Here is a 12,896-nt window from a genome sequence, read left to right as displayed (position 1 = left end):
GGTTGTGGGAGAAATTAGCCTCTCATCATGTTCGAAACACGCTCAAAAGTTGATTTCATTTATGCTCAAAGATGGGCTTACAAATGATAAAAGTGTGAAAATAATTAAAGTTACAGAGAATGATATATGTTGATTGTCGCTGTCACTGTAACAAATAAGACTGTCATGCGACAGTCGCTGAAACTGTAGCTTTTAAGATTGTTCTGTAACAGTCGCAATCACTGTAGCATAAACGACACAAGGGTGTGCGTCTTATGTTCTTCGTGTTCTTCAACAGCAGCAGAAAAATGGCAGCTCTGTAACTTGATTTTTTTCGACTTTCTGGTGCTCTAAAACTCTCACAAACTATCCTTCGTCCCTCCATGTAATCCCAGCAGCCTATAAATACTACTCCAGGCACCAGAATCACGCGTCATAACTCTCAAAAATTCTTCATTTACTCGGAAATATTTTTCTTGCTGGCCACGAGATTCTTCCCTGAATTAACTTCCCACGCTGTTAAGGATTGCTAAATAGTTCTGAATCTTCCTTTTTTAACTACTTCACGCTTCTGCAGCGGTCAGTCTCTATCCAAACACACGTATCCACGCTGTAATCCCGTGAATATTTCCTTTGAACCGTGCTTGCTCTGTTTTCTTCTCGCGGAAAATCTGGCCACGCTGGACTGAAACGAACACCTATACCATGCCTGTTAAGCCAAACACAACCTCCCCACATGATTTCAGATGTTGAGTCTCGTTGAAACTCCTAAAACAAATCCAACAGAAAATAACGCAGTGAACTGCATCATTTTCCCGCCAAAACAATATTCAAACGAGGAAGGAGATGGGTGCCCTTATCCAACATCCAGGGTGCCGGATAAAACAGTGGGTGCTATAGACAAATGGGCTACACATAGCCGTGGGTGCCCCTTAGCAAAAGTGGGGGTCCGTATAACGATTGTCCTCTGGGATGTTCCGAGCAACTTTTCGAGCCGAATTTTCCAACAATATTTATTTCCAAAAAAAATACCTACAAACAGACAAAACGCCATAATAAGGACGAAAACGAGTACTAACAATACGAAACATTGAGGACAAATTAGACATATAAATGCGTCTATCAGAGGGTACCATTAGTATTTTCTAGGGGTACATAAAGAAACTCCCTAAAAATTAGCTCATTCTTTAATTTGCAATAACGTGGGTCAGATGGATAGGGAACAATATGGGAGTCATGGCCAGGAAGAGGAGAAGGGATACGGACATGCTTATCATCGAAGTCGGGAGAATTATTTTTCAATGGAGATCAGTCTATCACTAGTTTAAATTCATTGGTTAATATCGATTTTTATATTTTTCAGTGTTGGCTTGGTAATACAAAAGCCAGTTCAGATCAGCTGTCATGCTAATGTTCCTGATTAGGTTCTGGAAATTGTTTCTCGTCCATAAAGTTGATGACACTAAAATTACATATGGTAGAGATGTTTGCTGGTAATAGATTGTCAAATCTGCTAACTAAATAGAAAGACAAAGCTTTAAATACTAGTTTTTGTTGGTAGTTCCAACATATGAATTATTCGTGAAACATCCTTCCTTGGTTTAACATACATTCCGATTAGTAATTGGAGTGTTGGCTGGGAATTGCTTTCGAAATCGATATGATGACCGCTCAAATCTGTTTCCCATTTGAAAGTATCTTCATCTCCATTTTTCTCCAGTAATTCTCTTGTTTTCCAGCTTGAGGAATCTTCCCTTTCTTCTCGGCAGAAACCTGCATCATCAATCAAAGTGAGACCTATGGCAGAGTTGCATCCGTCAGGGAGCTTAGATAAAGAAATATTGATCTTAACCTAATGAACCCTGGATATTTAGAATTATTGAGGTTAGTTGTTTGTAAGTTTATATCTTGCATTAAATGATAGTGAGACTCTGAGTGACATTTTAGTTCGTGTTGTTCACATATCAAGAGTGCATTGATATATTTTACTATTTTAGTTTGCAGTAATCATATTGTTTTGGTACTTCTCGTTTAGAACTTTGTTGCACCTAGTTTTCCGGATGTGGCAAGGTATAATGTTGCAGAGTTATGCCCATCCCATATGTTGAGCATTTCTTTCATTAGTTGTTAGAAATCTGTCAACCAATCATGACAATTGATAATATTTTATTTCACATAATCCATATTGAACTTCAAGTGATTCCAAACCTGAATAGCAAAGTTACACGCGAAAAACACGTGAATTAATGATTCATTTTGAGTTCTAATATTGAATTGAGAGGATGTAATCGGTAAAGATTAAGCTAATCTTATTTTTAGGATTGTGGTATGGGAGTGTTTCTCAAGTCACATTCCAGTTTGTTTTGTTTTTCATTTGTTCTTTTTGTTTTTACTAATAAAATTTGATTTTTTTTTTCCTCAAAAAAAAAAGAAAAAGAAAAAGAAAGAAAATTCTACATAATATTTGACTAACCTGCTGATCAAGGATGATAGAATGCTTGAATCTAATTTACGCCTTGCCGACCAAAGAAGCTATAATCAAATCTTTTGTCAAAAATATGGCCTTTCAAATGGTTGCTTTTATAATAGGAAAACGTTATTACAATCTTAATTCTTACGTAAATAATTTATGTCCCGAAAATTCTCCCGTTATACACACTAGTGGGACCCAAAGCCCAACCCCATATTTCCTTAGTGTGGCTCTCAGGGTTATTTGTATGGGAGAATTCTTCTGCCAGTGTAGATCACCATAATTCTTAACACATACTTCACCCGAAGTCGCGGTCTATCGATTTGGCTTTTTTTTATTATTTTTTTTCTCTCGTGAAGCAATTTAGTTATATCTGCTCTCGTTGATCAACTAAAGCTAATGATTATGTATTTAAATACTGATGATTATGTATTTAAATACGCTTCAAAGAAAGAAAATTGTATTCATATAACTTCAAAAATCTTGATAGTTCATAGAAAATATAGCATAATAAATAAATTATTATTATGTATATGAACAACATTTACAAGAAATTGATCACTAGAATCATACACCAAAGAGTTGCAATACTCAAATACATAGCAACTGATAAAGCTAATGTTGGATTCGCTGAAGATGGTGATTTAACTCGTGGAACTCGCCTCACTTTTTTAATATGAGCTTGTAATTTGCTACTAGTGCTCTTTGCAGTTGAAACTACAAGATGCTTATTAGGATTAACCATCGCTCAAGAATCATCACTTGGGTGTTTTTGTTTTTGATCATTCCTCAAACTTGACTCGACTGAAGTTGTAGGTAGCAGTAGCGACGTTGATAAGAGCACAATCAATAAAAGAGATGGTACTAACCATGTGATGATTGTAGGCGTAGGCATCACTGTTTTGGTGTTTTACAAATACCAATTGTTGGGTTCTTAGACTTCAATTGAGAAAGAGAGAGAATGGGTGGCTGGTGACAGGTTTAGAAGAGGAGACGGAACTTCTAATTTTCCGAGTCTTATATTTATAAGAAAGAAATAAAACTATGGTACCAAGACTCGATCCTATACGTGGTTGCACACTGTCACACCTTCAAATGGCCCAGAATTTTTTTTGCGAAAGTGTAACCCGACAGCAGCACAGTGGTTATGTGAATCAAACTTCACCTACCTGCACTTCAGCCTTATAAGTTTGCACCAATTCAAACAACCAACTCTTCAGTTCACCAACGGAAGTCTTTAGCCTTCTTTCACTTCTCTTAACTTCTCAAATGCACCCCATAATGCACTCAAACAATGCCATACATTACGAACAACAATCAGTCAACCAAGAACACTTAGAACATGACACAATCAACTCATTTTATTGCATCAAAGGGAAGATATACAAAACTTATCCACCCAGGGACTTAAACAGACTTGTTCACCTTGAACCAACCCTTCGTCTTACAAAAACTCTCCTATTTTGAGTCCCACACTCTCCTATCTAAGCCTGCCGAATTTCCCATGCCTTAGGACTATTTATACAGCAGCTTTACTTGCCAAAACCGTGCACAACCGTCACACACGCAGGGGACAGCCATATGTCCCATGGAGCAGTTCCATAACCGCCTATAAAGTGCCACCTTGACCAGTTTCTCTTCAAACTCGGGCCAACACTCAACACCTGTTCCAAAGCAGTTAAGAACTCTCTCTAATTATAAACTCCTTTTATAACCGTCATTTCTTTCCTCTCGTGATTGGCATGCTTGTGACGCCCGTAACCAACTCCTAACCGTCACTTGAGGTGTATTGCACAACTGTTGCGCTTTGCTAGACTTAGCCTTGATCCATTGCTCAGCCACCTTGGCCCTGCAAACTTCTTGCTCTAAGCCAATGCACGAACAATACTTGTGCTTCAATCATCAAGGCCAATTCCTTAAACTCATTCTAGTTATTCATGCATCATATGCTTCACTTCGCCAATTTGCTTGACAATGGCAATGCCACTCTTGCATTACTAACTTGTTTGCATTGTTCAAGCTTTGGCCCTGCCTAGAACTAATGCATAGACTAACTCTTGGTCTATTCTACCTTCTTGCATCATCCTTGAGTTTGGGCCAACTCAATTCCATGGATATGCCTTAATGACAACATCGCATGTTGTATCTTGTCACTTTGGCATTGCCTTGCCTTTCCCTCAATGAAGCCTCATTGTGTCGGCCAATAAGCTTCATTACTTAGCAAATGTCTTTACAGTGTAGCACTACCTTTGCGCTTCACTGGCCCTATAGGGTTTTACCATTCTTAATACTTGACAGTCTATGCAGTATCGCACAATCATTCTCCGATACTGACTTGGCCTGCAACTCTGTAACACACAGTCATTGTGCATCACCTTGCCTGACCGGTCATACACACCATCACAAGAAACTTCCAAGTATTTGGTTGGTGCTTCTTTAAAAACTGAAAAACGTCAATTTATTTATACCAACTGATCAAGATATTCTCTTAAGTTGAAAATTGGTCAACACTTGGAGGAGTCTAAACGTGTACAATCTATTTAATAAGATACAGGTTCGGTGTAGATTAGATTGAAAGGTCAAATATGTGTGCCTCCAACTGTAGTTTTGTTAAAGTTCAATCGAATAGATTCTCCAAGGCCTTAAGCTGGTCTTAATGCAGAACGGGTAAAAGTTAAGAGCACTGGCTGGCGTTTTTTTTCTCAACCTGGCATTTTGTTTTTTCAACTTTAGTGCGTTGAAGAATCAAATACATAATTGAATGTTACCAGACACCTAGAAAGGGGGAAAATGAAGAATGATGGTTAAAGTTTGATCATTTCAACAGGGATGTGCAAAACAAAACCTATAAAAGCTTTGAACTCGTCGAGGCAATTTATGCAACTGCCAAAATATACGCAGACATCAAGAACATCAAACATACATTTAATACTTGCAGATCATCAAGAGAAAGTAGTAGAGAAACATACATTTAACACTTGCAGATCATCAAGAGAAAGTAGTAGAGAGAGACGCCATAACATGGTTCGGCACAGTGGCCTATTCCACCGGAGAGAAATAAAACCTCTAGCCTTCACTACGAGTGGCATGCCATTTACAGTGGCCTCCTAACCAAAACAGTAAGTCCAAGTCAGTTCCCCTGAAATCTGTTATATATAGCTCCATACCAAAAATTATTAGAGTTATACTATGTTACAATGGTGAGTAGGGGTCTGACCTTTTTATTTATATATATACCCAGTGAATTTGAACAAGATAAATTAGTGAAACAGAATTGCAAGAACTTCTGGGCTGAGTGTTGGGAGACGTGAAAGCTCACCGACTTTCTTTGCCAAATCCCCTGTAAGGCGGTCCATATACAAGACATATAGCCCATTCCTGCTTTCTAAGAGACTTAATGACTTCCGGGCTTGAAGAACAGATCTTACCCACTCTTCAAATAATACTGCATCGCAAAACATTCATCATTATCTGCTGTGTGATTTCAAGTTTTCATCAAGTTGGTTTAATATCCATTTCTGAGTAGTGGTTGCTTATGCAAGTAGGATTGATTTACCACAATTTAGCCTTACAACATGTCTGAGGTCTACGAGTAACTTACACTCTAACGTCTGCTGTTCATCCTTTTTCTTCATTGGTAAAGGCAAAATTTCCTAATGCTCTTAGTTTGAGTTCAGGTTGGAAGTATTATTAATATCTGGTGTTTGGTATGGATAATCGAAGGACGACGGTCCACAGGTGTATTGCTATTTGCAGCTCATGGATTATTGAATCACTAAAATGTGTATAGAGGTGCAAACATTATGAACATGATCATAGTAAAGCAAGCTCCTAAAAAATCCAAATGAATGTCAAGTACAAAACTTGAGAGAGTATGGCGTAATATTTACCGTTTTCAAAGCATTCATTATCTAGCCAAGTTTGTGCGTAGTCTGATATCAGAAATTCAACAAGTTGGATCCTGCAAACAGAAAAAATAATTGAGCTAACCAATGTATCCTTGTAATTTATTACCTAAAATCACGTTCTCCGTTTTTGGTCCGACTCTTAAGGAGTTCTTTCCACAAATTACTACTGCATTGTACACTAAACATTATTAAGTTTCACTCCAATAAATAAAACCGTACCTAGCCACTTAAATAACCAAGGATCAATAAAATTGAAAGTTTCTAACCACTAAATAACCAGGTAACTGCGGCATACTAACTATTTGACCATGTCGTCAGGAGTTATAACCCCTTATGCTATTACCTGAAATCAGAACCAAGAGTAACGAAACCTACTTTTAATCACTTTACAAAAACACCGCTAAAGTCCCTACCATGTTTTCATGAAAATATGCATTGATGCTGAAACTGACGACACAAAACAAACAAATTTTCGACGCAAACATAATCCAAGCGGTAGATGCTCCCACCAAAGTCTTAGAAAAGTGATCTAAGAAAACCTTCAACAGATACCACTGCCAGGTTGCCTTTCTCAATTGAGTAAAACGGTACTAAGTGAATAAAATTAGTAAAGTACTTTTATTTTCCTTCAGTGTTATATAAACATGAAAATGAAACTATTCAGATAAGCCCATGGTGGCAAAGAGTTTTGTTCTGTAATATGTACTTACAACATAAAAATGCAGCTGTGAGTGTTATAGAAAGCATCATCAAACGGATCCATAAAAAGCAAACTCTCTGACAACATAGAAATCCTACGAGAAACTTCAAGGATTGTTCGTTGACCAATATATGCATCACCTCCCAGCTTACGAATTAAGTGTTGAATGTAAAATTCAGCATCAGTATGAGAACAAGATGATTCTGTGACATCAGTGAGCAAGAAAGTTCAATAAAAAGTAAAAAATTATGAACAAGAAGTGTGATATAAACAACCCAGCAACCAGATAATTGATTTACAGATACCATTAAGAGTTTTCTGAAGAGTTTAACGAAAATGCTTCCAATGATGGATGAAAATGGAGTGGGAACTGAACCTTGAAAGAGGTGTTCCAAATTAGCAATAACGAGAACTGTTTTAAGAGTGTGATATCAAGGTTTCCAAGATTTGGCCACTGAAGTGGGTCCGAAATCAGGAGCAAATAGATAACAGAGAATTAGTAATTGTCGCAAATGCTTTCTGAGAAGGATACACTACTTAAAGTTACTCATTCCTAATATAGAGCCAATGGATTTTCCTCAATTGCCAAACCTAACAAAGTGACTTGTAGATAATTTTGTTTGTCTCAGGACCTATTCATTTCCTAACCTAATGGTCCATCACCTCACATCACAGAAAACATAGAAGGAATTGAATACGATTAATGTGTACAGGGTGACTTTTGGTGAGCTGATCCATGTTATAATTATAATTTACAAGAGGGATATGTGCCTAACAACACATAAATTGGCAACAAACAAGTTATAGAACAAAAGATTGCCAGGAAATGTAGATTAAAAAATGCTTTGGTAAGGCTACAGCTTTTATTAAAACAAAATTAGTCCCTACGATGATATATCTGTAAATGTGTGGTAAAACACAAAATGAAATGTATTATGAGCAGAGAGAGCACCATAACTATATGTACGCAACAAAATTTCGAGGTTCCAAACATAAATCTAGGAGAAAAAACAAAAAGTGCCAGCACATTTCAAGCATTGAGTATTTGAGTGTCATATCTAGATTTTATTAATTAATCTATTCAATTTACCATCTCCTGGGGAGGTACACAACGCTCCAACCAGTCTTGCAATCAAGCTGCTGACGATCCCTTCAATAAGTTCATGTTCCTTTTCCTTTGCAGGTATATTCTTCAATGAAGCTTCAAATGATTTAAAGAAAAGTCAACAGCAGTGAAGAGACTTAGTAGTTAAATTTTTTTTATGAGGAAACAATACAAGTGTGAACTATATAAACACAAATAGAAAGATGAGCATATATCACACACACCTCTCCTAAAAAGGAATTGAAACAACAAGGAAATAGCAAACCTGTTAATGTGCTACATTCTTATCTCAAGTTAAGCAAAATAACTATTCTGATGAATTAGACGGTGCAAGAGGAATCTGTTTTGTGTTTTTTCCATGTCCATGATATGACTAAGCTGATTGAAAAGTGACTTGAAGTGGTAATCCAGAAATTTATACATTGTAGTAACTGGTAAACAAGTGATTGTATTTTTATTCTGCGCTATACGGATATCTGATATAAGATGCTAAGATGTGAAACACTGATAATTATACTGGCAAAAGAATTGAATTTTGAAGGATGTTTCTTATTTTCCTAAATCAAGAAGCTGATAAAGAAATCTTTAGTATATTGATAACATGTAGTAAATTAATAAAGATATAGATGTGGCATGTCTAAGACGAAACTTCATCATGCAAAACCTGCTAAAGCAAGAATTCTATTTTATCCTTTGTTAACAAGGAAAACAACAGAATTTTGGTAGGTCTAACTTAAAACTCATGAATTTTCTAGATATTGTAAAGTCAAAGTATGATGCGTTACCATCATCACACCTACCAGGAGAACAATTGAAAATATCATCCCATACGATACTAAATATTCACCATGAACTGGGAATCTTGTACCATATCCTACTGTAGACAATCATTTGTTATGTTAGTGGGTCTGCACGAGCTATGTGAAACCGGAAATCGCATCCACTAGCAGAATCCTTAGGTGCCACCAACTCTTGAGAGTCGGAGAAAATTATCAATATCAGGACCAGTACCAATATGTGTGATGAAAAACCGTGTCCATTCATTTAGGAATGACACTAGTTTATGTAGACTCCTTTTTATGGATATTGATCAGTACAAACATCAAATCAAAGGCATTATCGCCATTATCACCATAGGTTAAGTCAATAAAAAGTTCTAAGTTCTTAAAACAAGATGAGAATTTACATTACTCAAACTGCTTCTGATCAAATTCAACAAGAAAATTTCTTTCTGCAATTCTTAATGTTCACTGAACTAGAATATCTGGGAAACATCTAAACCCTGAAAAAACAAAAATTTGCACCCAAAACAAAATCGCAAAGAAGCCACAAAAATCCTAATGTGAAGTGCGGGGAAATTTTTGTAACAAAAGGATCCACATATTATTTTAATCATGCAGTTGACACTGAGAATTAGTTAGTTCTAACTTCTTTACAGTTGTTGGTCAGAGTTCAACTGCAGTAGTATGCAAATGTTATGCTTCCACATGGGGTTCGACTCTACATAATTATGGACTTAATGTAATCTCTTCCTATATCTTTCTAAATATTATATTATTTACGTAACTTTCAAGTCTTACGGAATAATTACATAGTTCTATAATCTACTCAATTACTCATAATCACAAAAAAGCAATTACTTGCCTTTTGCATAAAAAAAAACAAGTAAATTAAGCAAGTCATCTGTCTGGGAATTTCAAAACATGTATAGTAGGAAATGAAATGCAAAAACAAATCTTGAAGGCAACAGCAGCAATCCAATATCCAAATTGAGCGGATAGATATTACCTAATATCATGTCGACTGCTTGGTGTGACCAATTGGTAAAAGAAGTATTAGTCACCTACAATACAAATTAAACTATTGTATATCAGAAAAGCAAAAGGAATAAAGTGAAAACAGAAGACGATTGTGTGTGTAATATGGAATATCATGAAAAAATGATATGCTCTTACAGGATCAAGGGTCTTGCATTGCTCCACCAAGAAATCAGCAGAGGTGCTAAGTTGCTCTATCTGGTCTTCAGCATTCAGTTCTACCAAAAAAGTTTTTGAAACATACAAGAAATTTAATAATGACAAAGAAAGTTCTCAACTGAATCTGCATCATTGTATAAACACTATGAAACCTCCCTAACATGTCCAATGTACACATCTTTCTTTGAAATTTAACTAACACGGACACCGCATATGAATGAATAGCTGAAATTAAACAAATGGAATGCCGGACTAGAGTGGGCTGTGATATCATTATATGGTAAGGATTTCATGGGTTTTGCACTACTGCGGATTTGGACTCTAGATAGCACTTCTGTTCTTATAACTTGTTCATTTAAGAAACGATGAGAAAACTAAGCAACCAAATGACCAGCGGAAATTGAACAATGACCTTTCAACTACTTTAAAATAAACCCATTAAAAGCAAAAAATAGCTTAACTGGCGGATAATCCAAGGAAATGAGGTTTAAGTGAGTTACCTAAATCATGTTTTCGCCTGATAGATGTGCAAGGTCTTTTATTTCTTTCCACAAGACGTACTGTAAAAAGCAGATCACGGAATTTAATAGTATTAAACGATATACTAATTCAAAAACAAAAGGCCCGTTTGAAAAATAAATGAAAGTGGCCAACCTTGTCGAAGGAATCTACGCCGTAAAACCTCATCGAACCCGTGATTATGGCTATCTCCGAATTTAGGGCTTAATTTTCCCAAATTATCAAAGAAATAACACTTACACGACGCAATTTGGGGTAAAACATCGAATTGTTTTCCATCTGCAACAAAAATAACCTTAACGAAATCAAAATTTCTTTCCCATGAATGAAAAGGGAAAGTAATACTGGCGAATAAAAATACCTTCAAGTTCTTTTAGTTCTTGTTTTAGCTTTAGAATCTCTTGCTTTCGCGCTTTCGCCTGGGTATTCAGAAATAAAGTTGAGCAGTTAGATTTCCGATCAAATTTTGAGCGTACAGAAGTGTATAGAGAGAACCTTCGTCTTCCAACGTTGAGCATCAGATCCAGTAGAAGTAGAAGTAGAAGAAGTTTGATTTGTAGATTTCTTGAGCAGTTTCGATTGCATTAGAGCGATTGCTATTGCAAATTTTAGCGATGGATCTGAATCCATTTCCTTCTCTCTCCGGTTTCTTTAGCGGGAGTCTTTACGCGCTACGATTTTCTTCTTTCAAATAGAAGTGATGCAGTGGGAGTACAATTTATACAGCACGAAACGCGTGTTATGCACCCGGTACGTGGCAACTTTACTCTTTTTAAGGAATCCTAAAACCGGACCGGCCGGTCAAATCGGTGAACCGGCGACCCAGTCAGTTTTCCGGTCCGTTTCAACACTGACCCACTAATTTTGTCAAAAACCGCTCTAATTTTTGAAAACTGTCTGACCCGGCCGGTCAGATCGGTAAATCGTGCAACCCAGTGCGATTCTAAACTGGTTTGACCCGCTATGATTACTGTAAAACTGAAAATCTAAAATTCATCAAAAGATGATGTTTGAAGATTCGTAAAGAGAAAACTAGAAACAGATCACAAAATCACTATAAGCTTGTAGACAGAAATCAATCTTCCAACAAAAGAGATGTTTGTTGCAAACTTGCAATAAATCTTCTCGCTGTAAATTTGTTTGTTATGTACAACAATTCTTGAATTTCTCTTGAAGCTATGGTTATAATTAAGAGACTAGATTTTGTGTCCATGCTACGCCCATGCGGCTTCGCAAACTTGGTTCAGCAATTCAATCTATAACTACGAATAGAATGGCATGACTATGCACCAACTACAAATACAATGCATCACTGCCTCTTTCTTTGAACCATATTTTTGATTTGGTAAAGCTCGGCTTCGCCCCGCCCCGCCCCATCCTCATCAATTTCTTTGGTTGCAAGGAGGTGTGCTTTGTCACAAACTCTATAGCAATACCAAAAGATATAGAAATGTTATACCGGTGACTTTGATCTCTACAAGCTCTATAACAATACCATGAACAAAAAGATATAGAAATGTTAGGATCATATGTCTCAGGGTTTAGAAACCATCTGCTGGAGTTGTTCTTCCCATTTGAGCTATCATTAACATCACTGCTCAAGAATAACACATATGTACCTAAGCCGTCTGTATACTATCTTGCACCTGCAGTATAAACATCTTAACATTATTATAGACATCACCACTCCCTGTTGTACTGGAAAAACAAAAAACAAAAAATCATAAGCAAACAAAAAAAAAAAAATAGTTGGTTATGCATGTCAGCACCTCAAGGACATCTACAAAGGACAAAAAAACTGTCAGTGCAATATGTCAAAGATATTTACAATTAAAAAGCGATGAAATATGTCTAGAGTGCGATTCGTCACAGTAATCAAGGAAAAGTTTTACCGTGGAATGGCGTTCCAGACTTTGCATCTCGGTGTTCCATTTGAAGAAGGCGCCATGATCACCTATTGCAGGTCATCATTCAGGTTTCTCCGTAGTGGTGTTGAATTTCTCAAGTCCATACACTTCCCACTGATAGATTAGTGGGTCGAAATTTCGGATAAATTCCTCAAGGTAATCCCAGCAGCCCTACATGCTGCAACAGATTCCTTGACACAGAATGTCAGCGTTTACATTAATCTAGAACAAAAACAGGATAAATCTGCAAGAATTATTAGTATCGAGAAGTTGCTAACTTGGGTTGAAATTGAGAAATTTTTTTTGGAATGCATTATAAAAAGTACAAAAAT

At 36.6% G+C, this 12,896-nt stretch overlaps 1 protein-coding gene across 5 annotated transcripts; it reads right to left on the bottom strand.

Moving 5' to 3' along the window:
• Positions 1–5,232: 5,232 nt before the first annotated feature.
• On the bottom strand, positions 5,233–11,348 carry LOC113300032 (protein MULTIPOLAR SPINDLE 1-like). 5 transcript variants are annotated; one of them, XR_003335361.1, is made up of 12 exons: positions 11,153–11,348; positions 11,019–11,076; positions 10,793–10,936; positions 10,639–10,698; positions 10,118–10,197; positions 9,951–10,005; positions 8,148–8,258; positions 7,068–7,260; positions 6,340–6,410; positions 5,667–5,894; positions 5,419–5,556; positions 5,238–5,332 (listed from the first exon to the last, which is right to left on the bottom strand). XR_003335361.1 is itself a non-coding variant. In XM_026549162.1 (11 exons), the coding sequence occupies exons 1-10, from the start codon at positions 11,285–11,287 to the stop codon at positions 5,710–5,712; spliced, it is 1,092 nt and encodes a 363-aa protein (XP_026404947.1). In that variant the 5' UTR covers positions 11,288–11,348; the 3' UTR covers positions 5,233–5,556; positions 5,667–5,709. The 5 variants fall into 5 exon arrangements, 3 of the variants coding, with proteins under 3 accessions (XP_026404947.1, XP_026404948.1, XP_026404949.1); XR_003335362.1 differs by having other exon boundaries at positions 5,769–5,894; XM_026549162.1 differs by having other exon boundaries at positions 5,233–5,556.
• Positions 11,349–12,896: the final 1,548 nt, after the last annotated feature.

Source organism: Papaver somniferum, chromosome 7 (assembly GCF_003573695.1).
Source record: "Papaver somniferum cultivar HN1 chromosome 7, ASM357369v1, whole genome shotgun sequence".
In the NCBI taxonomy this organism is placed as follows: domain Eukaryota; kingdom Viridiplantae; phylum Streptophyta; class Magnoliopsida; order Ranunculales; family Papaveraceae; genus Papaver; species Papaver somniferum.
This window is presented reverse-complemented; position numbering and strand designations above follow the sequence as displayed.